The sequence below is a fragment of the Chenopodium quinoa genome, unplaced genomic scaffold (genome assembly GCF_001683475.1).
Source record: "Chenopodium quinoa cultivar QQ74 unplaced genomic scaffold, ASM168347v1, whole genome shotgun sequence".
NCBI classification, from domain to species: domain Eukaryota; kingdom Viridiplantae; phylum Streptophyta; class Magnoliopsida; order Caryophyllales; family Amaranthaceae; genus Chenopodium; species Chenopodium quinoa.
Genome location: NW_018744949.1, coordinates 1,930,017 through 1,945,725, shown reverse-complemented (window position 1 = coordinate 1,945,725; position 15,709 = coordinate 1,930,017). Strand labels below are relative to the sequence as shown.

Below are 15,709 nucleotides of genomic sequence, written 5' to 3'. Positions count from 1 at the left end.
TGTTAACAATTTCATATGATGAATAAGAATTGCATAAAAAAAAATTCCTTTCTATAGGATACATCCAACGCTGGAAAACTGGACCGAGAATCTTTGCTTCATGTGGTAAATGTATAACTAAGTGTACCATTATAACAAAGAAAGCTGGTAAAAAGATATGCTCCATATAGCAAAGTATAACAACAATGCGCTTCTCTAACTTCTCTAAGTCTTCTAATGTTAGAGCCTTAGAGCATAACTCCTTGAAAAAGTTGCAAAAGTCAATCAACACTCGACTAACTTCTTTAATTTGCATTTTCCTTAGAGCCAATGGTAACAATTGTTGCATAAGTATATGATGATCATGGCTTTTCAAACCAGAAAATTTACCATCAACAAACCTCCTTTTAATATTTGTTGCATAACCATCTGGAACTCTAACAGAAGCTAATAAAACTAACATCTCTTCCTTTTCTTTCTTACTCAGTGTAAAACTCGCAGGAGGTAGATATGTCTTCCCACTAACTTCTTTTGGGTGGAGATTCTTCCTTATGTTCAAATGTACTAAATCAAGACGTGAGAGGGTAGTATCTTTTGATTTTCCCTCAATGCCAAAAAGTGTACCAATGATGCTCTCTGAAACATTCCTCTCCACATGCATGACATCTAGATTATGACGGATAGGTAGATGTTCCCAGTAATCTAATCTGAAAAAAGAGTTTTTCTTCTTCCATGGGACATTTTCTACCCCCCCTTTTTCGCTTGTTTTGTTTATTCAATTTTTTGGTATCAGGTTGTTTTCCAAATACCACATCGACATCTTTCATTTTCTCTAATAGTTCAGATCTTGTCCAGGATCTAGGAGGAGGTGCTAACTCTACTCTCCCATCATATGCTTTTCCATTGTAGCACAAAGCATCAGTTTCTTCTAAGAAGCGTCGAAACCTTGGGTAGCATAGTTTCTTGCTTCCTTTAAGATACATGGAGCATGTATCAACATTGCAATAAGGACATGCACGTTTACCTTTTGTTGGCCAACCAGAGAGGTTACCATAGGCAGGGAAGTCGTTGATGGTATAAATTAAAGCTGCATGTGATGTGAATGTTTCACATCTTGAGGCATCATAAGTTTCTACACCGACCTTCCATAGTATTTCTAACTCATCAATTAGAGGTTCTAAGAACACATCAATATCATTTCCTGGACCCTTGGGGCCTGGTATAAGTAATGAAAGAATGAAATATGGTTGTTCCATACATAGCCAGGGAGGTAAATTATAAGTCATCAAAACTACCGGCCATATACTATATTGGGTACTCATCATACCAAAAGGATTAAAACCATCACTACTTAAGCCAAGCCTTACATTTTGAGGATCCTTAGAAAAATCATAATACCTCTCATCAAATTCTTTCCAAGCACATGAATCAGCAGGATGCCTCATCTTGCCATCCTTTTCCCGCTCAGCATGCCAACGCATGAGATGAGATGTTTTGGATGACATAAAGAGCCTTTTCAGCCTAGGGATCAAGGGAAAGTGACGCAATACCTTTATTGGAACCTTTTTACCATTAGCCAATTCTATGATTGTTCCATCATCTGATGTTTTCCACCGCAATGCATCACAAGTTGGGCATTTATCTAATCTAGTTTTATCTTTCCAGAAAAGCACACAATCATTTGGGCATACATTGATCTTTTTATAATCCAAACAAAGCTTTTTAATGATATTTTTCATTTGTTTAAAAGAGTTTGGCAATACAGAATCTTCAGGAAGAGCTTTTTTAAAAAGTTTGACTAATGCATCAAATGCTACATCTGTCACACCATATAGACATTTTATATGATACATCTCAACAATAAAAGAAAGCTTGCTAAATTCTTCACAACCATCATATAATGGCTGTCTAGCATCTTCGAGTAACTTAAAAAAGGCTTCAGCTTCAGCATTTATGCCAGATAAATTAGTTGTTGTTTCATGAAAGTCAAATGCATCTTCTACCATTTTAAAAATACCATCTTCACTTACATTATCACTAGCATTGTTCAAAATACCCTCTAAGCAATCATCATCAACAATAAACCCTGATTCTCCATGAAAAACCCAAATACATTTTTGATAATCAACATCCATTCCTTTCATAATCATGTGTTTCATCACTATGTGCTTTTCATGATACAAACGATTTGCACAAATTCCACATGGACAAGCAATCTTGTTTTCAATTGCATTTGTTGCAAATGCATGATCTAAAAATGAAGTTAATGCCACTCTGTACTGACCATGTACTCTATTTAATTTTACCCAACTTTTATCGGCAAACACATCCATGTTGACAATCCTACAATTTTATTAAGTTTTAAGTAATTAAAATCACTAACACATGAAGCACATAGTTTATCTAAACAAGAAAAGCTAGAATACTAAGCACGCAAAAATAGAGGATATTTAAATTTTTTGACAAGTGACATAAAATTTTATATAATGTCAAGTTACAAATTTCATTTAGTTTTAAAGACATACCTTTTATTCAGGGTCAATGGTACCGAGAGTAATTTTAGTCAACTTCTTTCAATGAATTCCAAGAGGAAAATATTTTTGCAGAATGGGTTCAACAATTTTTGATGATCAACTATAACAAATGATGAAACCTGAGAATAATTCAAAAAAATGAAACCAATATAAGTTACAAGGAGGGAGAACAATTTAGTTTTATATGCAGTTTTGCATATAATTTACAACACTTTAGAAATTACAGTTAATTAGTCTCTCTTTTATCTTACCCTCTCACATGTGGCTACATTGTTTCTTTTTTACTACTCCATCCATTTTTGTAATTGTTAAACTTTGATTGGCCCGTAATTTTAGATAGTTTACTTGAGTTCAATGTAATAATGTGTAAGTGAAGTGGTTGAAGTATTAAAATTGTAATAAGAGATATTAGAGTTAAAAATTGTTAGTGGAAATAGTTAGTAATAACCTTAGTTATAACTAATGTGAGTGGAAATAGATATAACATTAGTAATAACCCAAACAAAAGGTAAAGTAATTAGTAAAAAAATAGTCATTATAAACAATGTAACAATTAAAGATTAAACGGAGTATTAACTATTAACTATACGTGATTATATCTATAAGATTAGGCATCTATATATCATGCTTGTCACTTTTAGCATACTATAACTTAGCCTTGGAGAAAATAATTAGGTTCCAATGCACTCACATATAGCACTCACTTAGTCACTTAAGATAACTATTCATATATCAAGAGTTGCTTATATATTTACATGTATATCGATGCCACATTTTTCTTTAATTTAATGAAGTATTGAAGGTCAATACTTGTTCATTTATCCATAACTTTTGCTTTATTAATCTTTTCTTATTACATATGTTCAGATTTTTTATTAAGTAGTTATCTGTTTTCTTTCTAGCTCTTTTCATATAAGTATGTTCAAAGTTGTATAAAAAGAATATGTAAATATAAAAGTCTTTTTGATAAATAAAAAGCTAGACTATAATACATAGAAAATGAATTGGCACATAGCAAAGCTACTACACTCCTCCAACTCCCACTCAACAACACACTCCCTCACCTTCACTATTGAGTCACGACAAAGTGAATCCAGAGAAATAGTCAACTTCTCTCCTTATGCCCAGCATTCCACACAACTTCAATGCCCCACAACTACAACCCCTTCACTTACACACAAGGATTCTAATAGACTCCTCACCGGTAAGACCCCAAACAGGTCTAAACCCAACACACGTTATTGCTCTACTTAAACACAACTAGGGGTGTCCGTTCGGTTTTCGGTTTGGATTTAGTCCAAATCCGATCCAATCCGAAATATAATTCGGTTTTCAATTTTCCAATCCGATCCAATCCAAATTTCTCTCTTGATCCAATCCGAATTAAAATGCGGTTATTTGGATCCGACCCGAAAATCCAAATTATAATACATTATTTTTTAGCGCCTAATACAATTATAAAAATAAAGCTTTACTATAAATAAAAGTCTTCAAAATCATGATTAAAATACATAGTTCAACGTCAAGTCATTAATTAATTAATACAAAGTCTCTGTAATTTATTTCATGTAGTATTAAGTATTTGAGCTAAACTTCAAAATATACAGAAATCCATATTTATGAAAATTCGGATTTTCGGTTTGGATTGGATCCAATTAGGGTCAATCCGATCCAATCCAAAAATCCGAATTTTCATAAAATCTCAATCCGATCCGATCCGATTTAAAGTTCGGATCCGATCCGAATTGATAATTCGGTTTGGATTGGATTGGATTTCAGTTTTTATCCGAATTATGGACACCCCTAAACACAACACACGTTATTGCTCTACTTATAGGATTCGATCCTACGTTTTACCAAAGCATCAAAGTGCAAGCCTCACTTCTCACCACAAAATCCCACCTCACTAGCCGCCCACCAAACACACACCTCTCATTCCCTCTCTGATAGCCATAGTCACATCACCTAAACCCCCTTGTACATCCCCTTACTTCTCAACCTATAACCAACCACCCATATCTCAACCCCAGGTCACACAACTCAATCACACATATATACAAATAACATCAACAACCAAATTATCTATAAAATAATTAGGCAATAAAAAGCACATACAAATAATTAGCGAAATATCTAAAAGTAATTTGTGATATACAACCCAACACCCTTTCACAATGTTCATTTTTGATTTTTTTTGCAAATAAATTTTTCTATACAAATGAAGAAATTCCAGGATACTAAACTAAAATATTATAATTTTCGAAAGAAAATGGAGAAAACATACTAATGGACTTGATTTCAGTGAATAATAGTCTATTAAATACACTTTTCTAACCCCAAACCATTTTTCCTGTAAAATAACCACATATACGTCTCATAACTAATAAGAAATTCCCTACAAAAATGGCTTTTCAAAATAGACAATAATTTCATATACAATGAATATTATTACTTAACAAAACTTACAATAGATTTATCGCTGGGAAGTAACAAATTGAAATGGAAAATTTGCGGTTGTGAGCGATTACAGATTGCAATTGCTGAGGGTTCAAGAAAATTTCATCAATTTCTCCATATAAAAATGGCGGTGCTTCACATTCCTCAAAGGGGTTTATATGGAAGGGGTTATTTTAGAAGTACAAGATGATTAAAAATAAATTGCTAGAGTTGCATATAGATGAATAAGATGATTGATAGTTCTAGATTGCTTTTTTACTTTTGATAATAATATTAAATTAAAACTTTAGTACTTGCATACAGTAGCAATAGTACAAATTTTGTTTTGGTCTTATTGGAAATTTCGCTCAAGCGGGAAATGTGAAAATAAAGCGGGTACCGAAAACTTAGTCCAATAGAAATAAGAGTTGGTGAAAATTTTATTGGTATTAAATTATTTAACCAACAAATAAAACTTTTCTGTTGGCATATGATTATATGGTACAAGGACTCGTTGATTAAAACCAATAGACAACATATCTGTTGTTAATTCTAATTATTACCAACATATATACTATTTGTTGGTAAATTTATGTGGGTAAAAGTCACTTTTCTTGTAGTGCAACGCGGGATAATTCCCAACACGGACACTGCTATTTCCAGGATGATCAATAATTTTGAAGCAATGCCTCAAGGCGTAAAAGCAATCCTTTTTTTGCACTTCAATATGATTCGAGCATATGATCAGGATTAATCACGAATAACAATTGATTCACAATACAAGTATACAATATTCCCAGCATGAAATAGACTCAAGAATTACAGAAATTGCCCAAATTAAAACCACAATTACAGAGACTCACCCATATCCAGGCAAATTAACAATATACCAACTCTTGTTGATCAAGAAATGATTGATAGGCTGAGTCTTCCCTTCATATAAATTCAACAACCTAATCAAACACAAAGTTAACAAAACAAATGAAATCACAAGTATGAATCATATGCCCTGGCAAAATTGATGGCACTTATGAAGCAATTGCCTATGGTCGTGGAGCATGCAGGCGCCTACAGGAACCAGTTTGAAGCCACTAATAATCTAATAAAGGCCATGCTTGATACAACCAGGTGCATTGTTGAGTTTGGAGAGTTACCTACGATGTATATCACAGATGAAGATCCTGAATCAGGCATTTCCCAATAGCTGTTTATTAGATAATCAGAAGTGTTGTGGCTGCTGCAACCCAGATTATAACCATGTCTAGCAAGGGAATCAGGTAATCTTTGACTATAAATAATGTGATGCCTGATACAACGCAAGGTTTTCTAATAGATTTTCTTTTTGACAGACATATGTCAGCCACAGCTGAATCATGGGAGCTCTCCAACTGGGCTCACAAACTTAAAACTATCAATGATCATCCGAGGAGCACCTTAGACAACTTGTACAGGACAGAGGACAGAGCACAGCTGCACAGAGCACTGGAGGCTGGAGCAGGCGACTAGGCGAGCATTTCACAAATTCACAATTCAGATAATGCAAAATTCACAATTCAGATAATGCAAAATTCTCTGAAATTGAGTTGATTATTGAACAATTAGGGATTTAGGGTTCAAATTTAGTATTACTCACTACTACAAAGCGCCAACCTCTCCAAATTCCGACATAGTCACATAGGGCTCAAGTCCATTATAGTTGTTTCAATTGACAAACCATATATTACAGGAACTTATAAGTACTAAATTGTAAATCAAATCCACCAAAAAGTCGAACGAATTCATCAATGGAAGTATATAAGTAAAACCTAATTGCTACTTACCTTCGGTTGAATATGTTTCAATGGAGGGAGTTATTGCCGGAGTACGACGCGAGTATTGTCTTCAACGGAGGTAAGAAAGCTCGCAGCACTTTAATGGAGGAACAAAGAGGGGAGTTGCTGAATGAAGAAGGGGGAGGGAAAACGCGCATCAATGTTTTTTAATGAATTGAAGAAGAACGAAGAACAGGAGGGAGTATACAGGAGGCTTGAGAAAGGAAAAACCGGGTTTTTTTTTCACAATTGGCAACGGTTAACCGTTGCCAAATCTAACCCTTTTAATTTATTTTTATTTTTTAAAAAAGTAAGTATTTGGCAACGGTTAACCGTTGCCAAAATTTAAGAGTTGGCAACGGTTAACCGTTGCCAACTCTAACCTATTTATTTTTTTATTTTTTAAAAAGAAACAGTTGGCAACGGTTAACCGTTGCCAACTCTGAAATTTTAATTGGTGCTCATTTTAGTTGGCAACGGTTTTCATGAACCGCTGCCATAGGGGGGGTGCTTTTTTAGTTTTTTCTACTAGTGATTTGTGAATGGCCCATGCAAATTACGAAATACATAATTAAACACGCTAAACTAGTAACTAACTTAGGTGTTTCATCCAATTAACGCGCCTAATTAAAACTAGTCAAAGTTATTTAATCCATTATTTCTAAACGCAAATTTCTCACGTAATCAAATAAGCTCCCACTAAATTCCGCATCCATACTTAATTAATCCGATTAATTAAGTCGGCATAACCCATAATTTGTCAAAGTCAAAATTTTGCAAAAGCCGGAAAAAACCGAGGTCTAACCTCGTTAAAATAATTACATAAATAATTTAAAACGGCAAAAATTTTGCAAAATTACATAGCTCAAAATCAATCAAACTAGCCCACACAATTGTTTGGTGGGTGCGCACCATGGCTGCTAGACAGCCCACGCCTTGTGCTATGGTGCGTGATGCTAGCATGCTACGCCCAGCACAGCAAGCCATGCTGCTAGCACCAGCAGCCTGCCAGGCATGCTACGCATGCTAGCTAGCAAGCTGGTGCCTGCCAGCAAGTGGTGCGCTGGGCTGGTGCTTGCTGCCATGCTGCCCAGTAGCATCCCCTCGCAAGCCAGCCCCCATCCACTTCTCCACGCACATCAGCCCCAAGCCACCCCGCCACACAGCAACCACTCAAGGCACACCCCTGTGCGCACCATACGAAGCCACATGTGGGCTGCTAGGCAGCCCGGCTAGCCTTGGTGGCACTTGGGTGTTTTTGCCTTGATTTGCGTGCCATTTCTCGGGATTTTAATCCCGATTTTTGTGTGACATAAAATTAATCTAAATTTATTTTAGAATTAATTTAAGGGTAAAAATGAAAATAAAATAAGTCCAACTTAATTAAATTCAATTTTAACGGTGCAAAAGCCTAAATTATCCAAAAACTTTATTTTTGAACAAATTTAGGTCTTTCTTTATGCTTAAAATTAAATGAGCTATGTTCATAATTAATTTTTCCAATATGAAAATTAATAATGGATTTGACAAATGGGAGTTGGAAAAATAAATTAACCATCTAATGATAAAAATTTTCCAACTTTCATACTTGTGTAAAATAACAAGATTACATCTTCCAATATGAAGATGAATAAAAATTTTACTCACAAGTATTTGAACTTCATGGATTTTAATCAACCAAAATGAAAAATCCAAACTTTGTTCAATATGGAATTTAGGGTTAGAGTTCCAATCATTGAAACCTTTAAAGATTAGAACTTTAACATACTTCGAAACTTAAAATTACACATTCACATTAAACATTCACACATTAATGCAATTTATTTGCATAATTGTGAAAATCAAGTTTGTGTGAGAAATAACATATCTACTCAAGCACTAATTATAACTCCATAATTATGCTCAAGGATAATTAAAATAGCAGTAGATTAGGGATGCAATAATGCATTTAATCTAACCTTGTAATGCTTGCATTAATCAAGGCTTAAAAATATTTAAAATTTTCGTTGAATAACGAAAAAACCCCAAAAACTTAGGTTTCTGGTTCGAATTTGGCTTTTGGACAGCCCTCAATGGATTGAATCTGTTTTAGAATGTCGATTTCACCCAAAAATCACTATTTTTGAGCCAAAATCTGGGTTCGACAGCCAAATCGATAAGATTTCTTGATGGTTGACATTGTTGGACAAGGATTAGTTGACGAAGGGAGATGGTTCGAAAGGGTTGGATTGTTTGATGGTAAACGTAGAATGCGAGTGCCTAGGTGTCTTCGTTCCCAAGCATGGTAACCAGCCCTAAAGGAAGTATGATAAGTTAAAAAACTGATACGCTTGCTTCGAAAAGAAAAGAAAAGAGAAGAAAGAGAAAGGAAATAAAACACGCAAATTATGTTCAACGGGATATCAATGCCTTTCAACATTTCATAATAACGATACTGTTTAGACGTGCAGATAGTTCACGAAGAATCAAAATTGATTAGGTGATTTTCCCCAGCCAATCATCATCTGACACGTGGACCATTCAGGTCCTGCCATGTGTCCGCCACATGGACTTGTTGGAGCCTGCCACGTGTCAAGCGATGGTTAGTCCACCTTGGACCAGTTGCGCAACGCCATGTGGCCTCCCCTATGCCAAATGGGCAAAAACGGCCACCTAGGCCCAATCTTCGGAATAAGCCCAATCAACCCAAGGTTGACCTAAACCTAGAACTGGCACGCTTTCCAAGACATATAAATACCCTCATTAATCCTCATTAAAGGGGGTTAAGCAATTAATTACACTCACCTAGAGAACCAAATCACCTAGATCACCCTCTTTACTTTCCGCACTTTTTACTCCCTCAAACAAGTACTAACTTGATCGTCGGAGGCGGAGCTCCCACCATCCGGAGTCTCCGTTGTTTTGCAGGTACAGGCGCAAGGATACCAGTCTCGGAATTGTAACTCTCCCGCAGGACATCAAAAAACCCCGAAACATTTTGGCGCCGTCTGTGGGGAGAGTACTTTTGAGTTGGAATCATAGTCTGTACCGACCTTAAATGACAAGCGTCCCATGGACGACCCCCTAGTTCAGACGGACCAGGATACTGACAATGAGGTTGAGGTCGAGACTCACACGGCCCCCGACGAGACCTTAAGAGTTCGACGAACTCGTTCCTCCGAAAGGAAGGAGCGACAGGATTGCTTGGCGGGTTCTAGTAAACCAGCCGGTATGCCGCTTGATCACCAACAGGCGGCCGATGGATCTACCCCCATCCGTAGAGGTGAACTCATGACCTTCATGAATAGCTTCAAAGGGAGATCCAAGATCTCATCAACAAGAAGACGCCTGCTCTATCCAAGGAGTAGTCGGCTAGAAGATCCTCCCAGTCTAGGAGGAAGAAGCCTGTACAGGGTCGGGAGGCGACCCCTTATCCTAAGTCTAGGAAATGGGAGCCGCCAGTGATCGACCTAACTATTGGGTTTCGTAGTGACCCTTACTACGCGGAAAGAAACCCGCCAAGACCCGCCCCCATAATAAATGCAATTAACAAGCAAAACATAATTAAACACAAGAAAGGATAAAAGATTATACCTTTGACGCGTGCTTCGCTCAACAATGAGCTCACTTGAACCCCGAAAATACAAGGTCTCCAATAGGATCGTACCCTCGAACCCGACCCGAGCGTCTTAAGTCTCGAAGGTTAGTCGAGACCCGGACAAATAAAACTATGAGTTTTACGAATCAAGGTTTACTCAAATCAAGAGTTGCCTTTTTAATTCCACTGAAGGTTGTTCTTTCCCAAATACCCAAACTTTGGTATTTATAGGGAAATAAACCCTTGAACATCATTTCCCAACCAATGTGGGAGAATGTATAATTTTGATAATTAATTTAATTCCAAAATAAATTAATAATCAAATCAATCACAATGCAACAAGTGTCAAGGGGAGAAGGAGAGTTAAGTGAGGACCAAGAGAGGTGGGGGGGACCATTGCCTTGCTCCCCAAGTCTTTTCCCAAGCCTTGGTCTCCACCCTCACAAAACCTGTCATAGGGGCTGCTGGGCTGGCAGCCAGCTAGCACCAGCCCAGCCAGCATATGCGTGCTGGCGATGGGCGATGCTTATGCTGCTGGTGAATGCCAGTGCTAGGCGCAGCTAGCTGCTGGCGTTGGTGCTAGCCCTTGCCTCTCTCGCCATCGCACACGCACTACCCCCTTCGCACTTCCAAGCATGCGTGCTGCTAGCGAGCCACGCATGCTGGGCATCGCCTCGCCAGCCACACGCACAAGCATGCGAAGCTTGGTGCTGTGATGCTGCGATGGCTTGCGATGGCCCTAGGCATAAGCACACGCACACAAGGCCTAGCATGGTGTCGTGCTTGTGCGAGGGGCCTGCGATGGTGCCTAGCACCCAGGCACGCATGCTGCGATGCATTGCCATGCGAAGGCACGCATATGCGCAGCCATGCTGCTACGATGGTGCAATAGGCTAAGGCACAAGCACACGCACACACGCGCAGGCCTAGCCATGCGATGATGCTGTGCTTATGCTGCGATGGTGCGATAGGCTGCGATAGTGCCTAGGCTTGCGCCTAGCACGCATGGCGCGCCTAGCACACCATGGTGCGCCTAGCACACACATGGTGCGCCTAGGCTTGCGATGAGCTAGCCTAGCCTAGCTACGGCTACGCTCATACTTGTCGCTTGTGATTTTGAGACGCTCGGTCTCGACGCTCTAGGCTCGATATCCGACGTCTATATTCGTAAAACTCTGTCGACTCATCAAATCCTTCGGATTAATTCGTCGTCTCGGATCGGTGGTTCGATTGGGTTCGACCCGAAGGGTTCAGTTAAGATTAAGCTGTAATATTAATTGTACCTTAATAGTACTGATCGAAAGCGGCCTCCACCTAGGCCTTCCGATCACTTAACCTTAGTGAAGAATTAGCTGTGTAATAATTCTGAACCCTCTATCAGAATAATACACTTGTTGGAAGAACACCATTCCTTTCACTAACGAAGTATCACTTTCCTTCACCAGGAAAGAGAAAGCCCATCCGTCATGTTCAAGCGGATGGATCAAAGAAAACTTACTCAGATGCTCGGTTGTTACTAGAATAGAAGAAGAATGACTGACTGTCAGAGTCAGCCTCTACTTCCGATTTTCAAGACAGTTTGCAAAATACCTCCATGAGGTATTCACAATCAAACTATGAGAGCCGGACAGGCGGCACCTCCCGTCGGTCTAGATCCCATAAAGACTAGTCGGCTGCGCATGTGCCATACCAGCCATACGTGCCGCAACTACAATATTTCTTACAGCCTCCTCTGTTTGGAGGGCAGGCGGCAAGAAACGTCCAACCTTTGGACTTGCAACTATGGTTGCTAAGACTTGGAGAACAGCCGTCTGCGTTCTCCAAGGAAATTATAGAGGCCGCCCAGCCGGCCGAAGTGAAGAATGTATTAGTAGGCGCCTATGATGGCACTACGAATCCAGATGAGATCATCTGATGGCATTCACTAACCTTATGTACCTCCAAGGGTTGGATGATCCCACATGGTTCAAGTGCTTCCCAGCTACTTTGAAGGGCATTGCACAACAGTGGTTCGGCAACCTGCCGACTTGTTGTGTGAATAATTTCAAGACCCTCGCCTACTTGTTCACCTCCAACTTCGCCATGAATATTCCTGCTAAGAAGACTATACAGCAGGGAGAAAAGGAGGGACTTTGTTCCTACATCAAGCGGTTTAACCTGATGAGAATTCAGATACAAGGGTTGCCAGATGAGGTAGCCTACACTGACTTCTTCAGAGGTCTTAAGGATAGGCCGACCTTCAAGTTTGACCTGGTCCGAAAGAGAATTGCTACTCTCTAAGAAGCATTAATTGAGGAGGAAGCCTACATACTGGCGACTGACCTGTGTAATACTGGGAAGCAGTCGAATGGAAGAAAGTTCGACAAAAAAGAGAGCCGACCAAAGCAGTCGGCCAATAAAGATGAGAAAAAGAGAAAGGAAGTCTGGGCGGCCGACTCCTTCGACCAGCCATCCCAGAAAAAGAAAAAAGAGTTTAAACCATACTCCCCGAAGTATGAGTTTAATAAGGATAGCCAAGCTATCCTCAAAGAAATCCAGGGCCGGATGACCATTGAGAAGCCGGCCCCCATGAAAGGATCTGCGAGTAATCGGAACCAAAAGAAATTCTGTAATTTCCCCGAAGACATTGGTCATGAAACCAATGAGTGTATTAGCCTCATGCGCTACCTGGACCGCCTGACTGAAAAAGGTGATCTTGACTCCTATGTCAAGAAATCCAAGTGGAAGGCTCACCGCAAAACAAAAGCAGTCGGCCAAGAAGAATCACTGATCAGCCGATAGTTTGGATACTGATGACGCAGTTGTCTATACCATAGCAGGCGGCTTCGCTAGAGGCGGCCCCACAATTAGGGGCAACAAAGATTACATCAAGCGGTTGGACGTAAACTCTGTCAATCAAGGACGGACCACCAAAAGCACATTCCCAAAAATTGTTATCATAGAAGGGGACCTGGGAGGTGTTAGGGGGCTGCATGACGACCCCATTGTCATTGAATGTAAAGTGGCCAACCAAAGAGTTGGCCGGATCCACATAGATACCGGCAGTTCCTCTGATCTCATCAGCAACAAATTCCTGGGGCAAGAAGAATAGACGCCTTCTCTGACTCACAATTGATAGTGAGTCAGTATAATGGCGAATACAAATCCACCCATCCGACCATGATTAAATATTTGCAGGCGGTACGACAAGCGGTCGGGTCACTTGAAGAGTTTCATCTAACTCAAGTACCCAGGTCCGAAAATAACCAGGCGGATGCTCTCTGAAAGTTGGCATCCTCGGCCTCCTGTGACACTTTAAGAACCGTCTTCTGGGAAGTTATAGAAATGAGAAGTATTGAAGAGGAACCTATTGGAGTTCTAGATCGAAGTTCAACCTGGATGGACCCAATCAGGGCGTATTTAACAAACGGTACCTTGTCGAAAGATCAATCCCAGGCGGCCCTGCTGAAAAAACGTGCATCCAGCTTCGAAATGTGCAAGGGCGAGCCCTATAAGAAGGGTTATCTTCTGCCCCTCTTAAAGTCTGTAACCCCAGAAAGAGGACGAGAGGTCCTAAAAGACTTACATTCAGGGTATTGTATTTCGCATGTAGGCGGCAGGTCACTTGCTAAACGAGCAAGGCGGCAGGGTTACTTTTGGCCTACCTTAGAAGTAGACGCCATGGAGATGGTGAAAAAATGTGACAAGTGCTAAAGGTTTGGCAAGTTAATTCACCGTCCGGCTACTGATCTCACGGCCATCCATAGCCCACTACCGTTTGCTAAGTGGGGCATGGATATCTTAGGTCCCTATACGCCTGCTACAGGCGGCAGAAAGTACATAGTTGTGGTAGTCGACTACTTCACCAAATGGGTAGAGGCAGAGGCTGTAAAGGGAATTAAGACAAAGGATGTGATCTCATTCATCTGGAAAAATGTCATCACTCGGTTTGGAGTGCCCATGTCTATGGTTTTTGATAATGGTCCCCAATTTGAGACGCCTGTTCTCAAAAATTGGCTGGGAGACCAAGGCATCTCACACTGCTTTGCATCAATCGGCCGTCCGCAAGCAAACGGCCTAGTAGATGCTTTCAATAAGATCATCTCAGACCGTATTAAGAAGAAGATTGAACGAGCTGGCGGCCTATGGGCAGACAAACTGCCACATGTTTTATGGGTCATTAGGACGATTGAAAAAGGGGCAACTGGAGAGACTCCATTCCTCCTAACTTACGGGGCATAAGCTGTTCTTCCAATTGAACACTACGAGCCGACTCTTCGAATAATGATGTATGACGAAGAGGCAAATTGGGAGTCCATGCGCCTGGCATTAGACTCACTCCCAGAGCGAAGGGGCAATGCAGCCCTGCGCCATGAAATCTACCGCCTGAGAATGACAAGAGCATATAACCAAAGAGTGCACAAGCGTCCACTCAAAGTAGGGGACTTTGTACTAAGAAAGATGGAAGACGTCGGTAGGGCTAATGAGTCTGGCAAATTAACTCCCAACTGGGAAGGACCCTACTGAATCTACGAAGAGGTCCGGGATGGAACCTACCGCCTAGAAACACCAGACGGCTAACCCTTACCTCGAACCTGGAATGTAGATAATCTATAGAAGTATTATTTTTAAATGATGTAAATAGCCGAGAGCTACTAATAAAGTTTGCTATTTTGCTTCATCTATATTTTATATTAAGAGGCATGTCGCCTGCTCCATTAGCAGCTGACTACTCTCCATTTTCTCATTAGTTGAGGGGCATGCCAACTGGTAAAATAGTCGGCTACTGTCCATTTTACTCAAATATGCATTCAATTAAGAGGGGCATGTCGCCTGTGGTTACACAGTCGGCTACTCTCCTATACTTAGTTCACCATGAACTACCTAAGGCCTTTGGCCGAATGATAAAACCAGGCGCCAAGCTAACTGATCCAATCTTTGAATTAATACGACCTGTCCCAACATTATAGCAGGTGTCTTACGGCATCCCTCCAGATGAAATTCGTCGCAGAGAGCAGCTCCCTTATGGGTGGAACATTGTTCTATAAACTAATTACACGGCACCTAGACGACTGACCCCAAGGGAAACCACGTAGCCGTTTTTTAGACAAGGATAACTCTAATACTAAACCAAACAAGTGTTAGCAGTTAACGTCCGCGTCGGATGGCCGACTGTATTACTTGGGATAAATACAGTCGGTACCTCTTGAGTAAATAGCCAACAAAAATTGGCGAATCAAGGGGATCAGCCGGCCTCCGCCGCCTGGTACCTCTACTACTCAAGCTCAAAAGCTGACGAAGGAGTAATCCTAAAGATTACTCATAAGTCACTCTCTCATGTTTAGTAAGAATCCAAAAAGGTATGATGAGTCCGCCTATCCAAAGGAAAACAA

General features: G+C 40.1%; 1 protein-coding gene across 1 annotated transcript; it reads right to left on the bottom strand.

Annotated features, from left to right (window-relative positions):
* Window positions 1-650: 650 nt before the first annotated feature.
* Window positions 651-2,312, bottom strand: LOC110706279. The gene has a single exon (XM_021884176.1). It carries the CDS (start codon window positions 2,310-2,312, stop codon window positions 651-653), a length of 1,662 nt encoding a protein of 553 aa, XP_021739868.1.
* Between the last annotated feature and the right edge of the window lie 13,397 nt (window positions 2,313-15,709).

Bases quoted from the DNA above. Each gene is read 5' to 3' on its own strand.
- LOC110706279 (XM_021884176.1), bottom strand. From the start codon at position 2,312: ATGGATGTGTTTGCCGATAAAAGTTGGGTAAAATTAAATAGAGTACAT.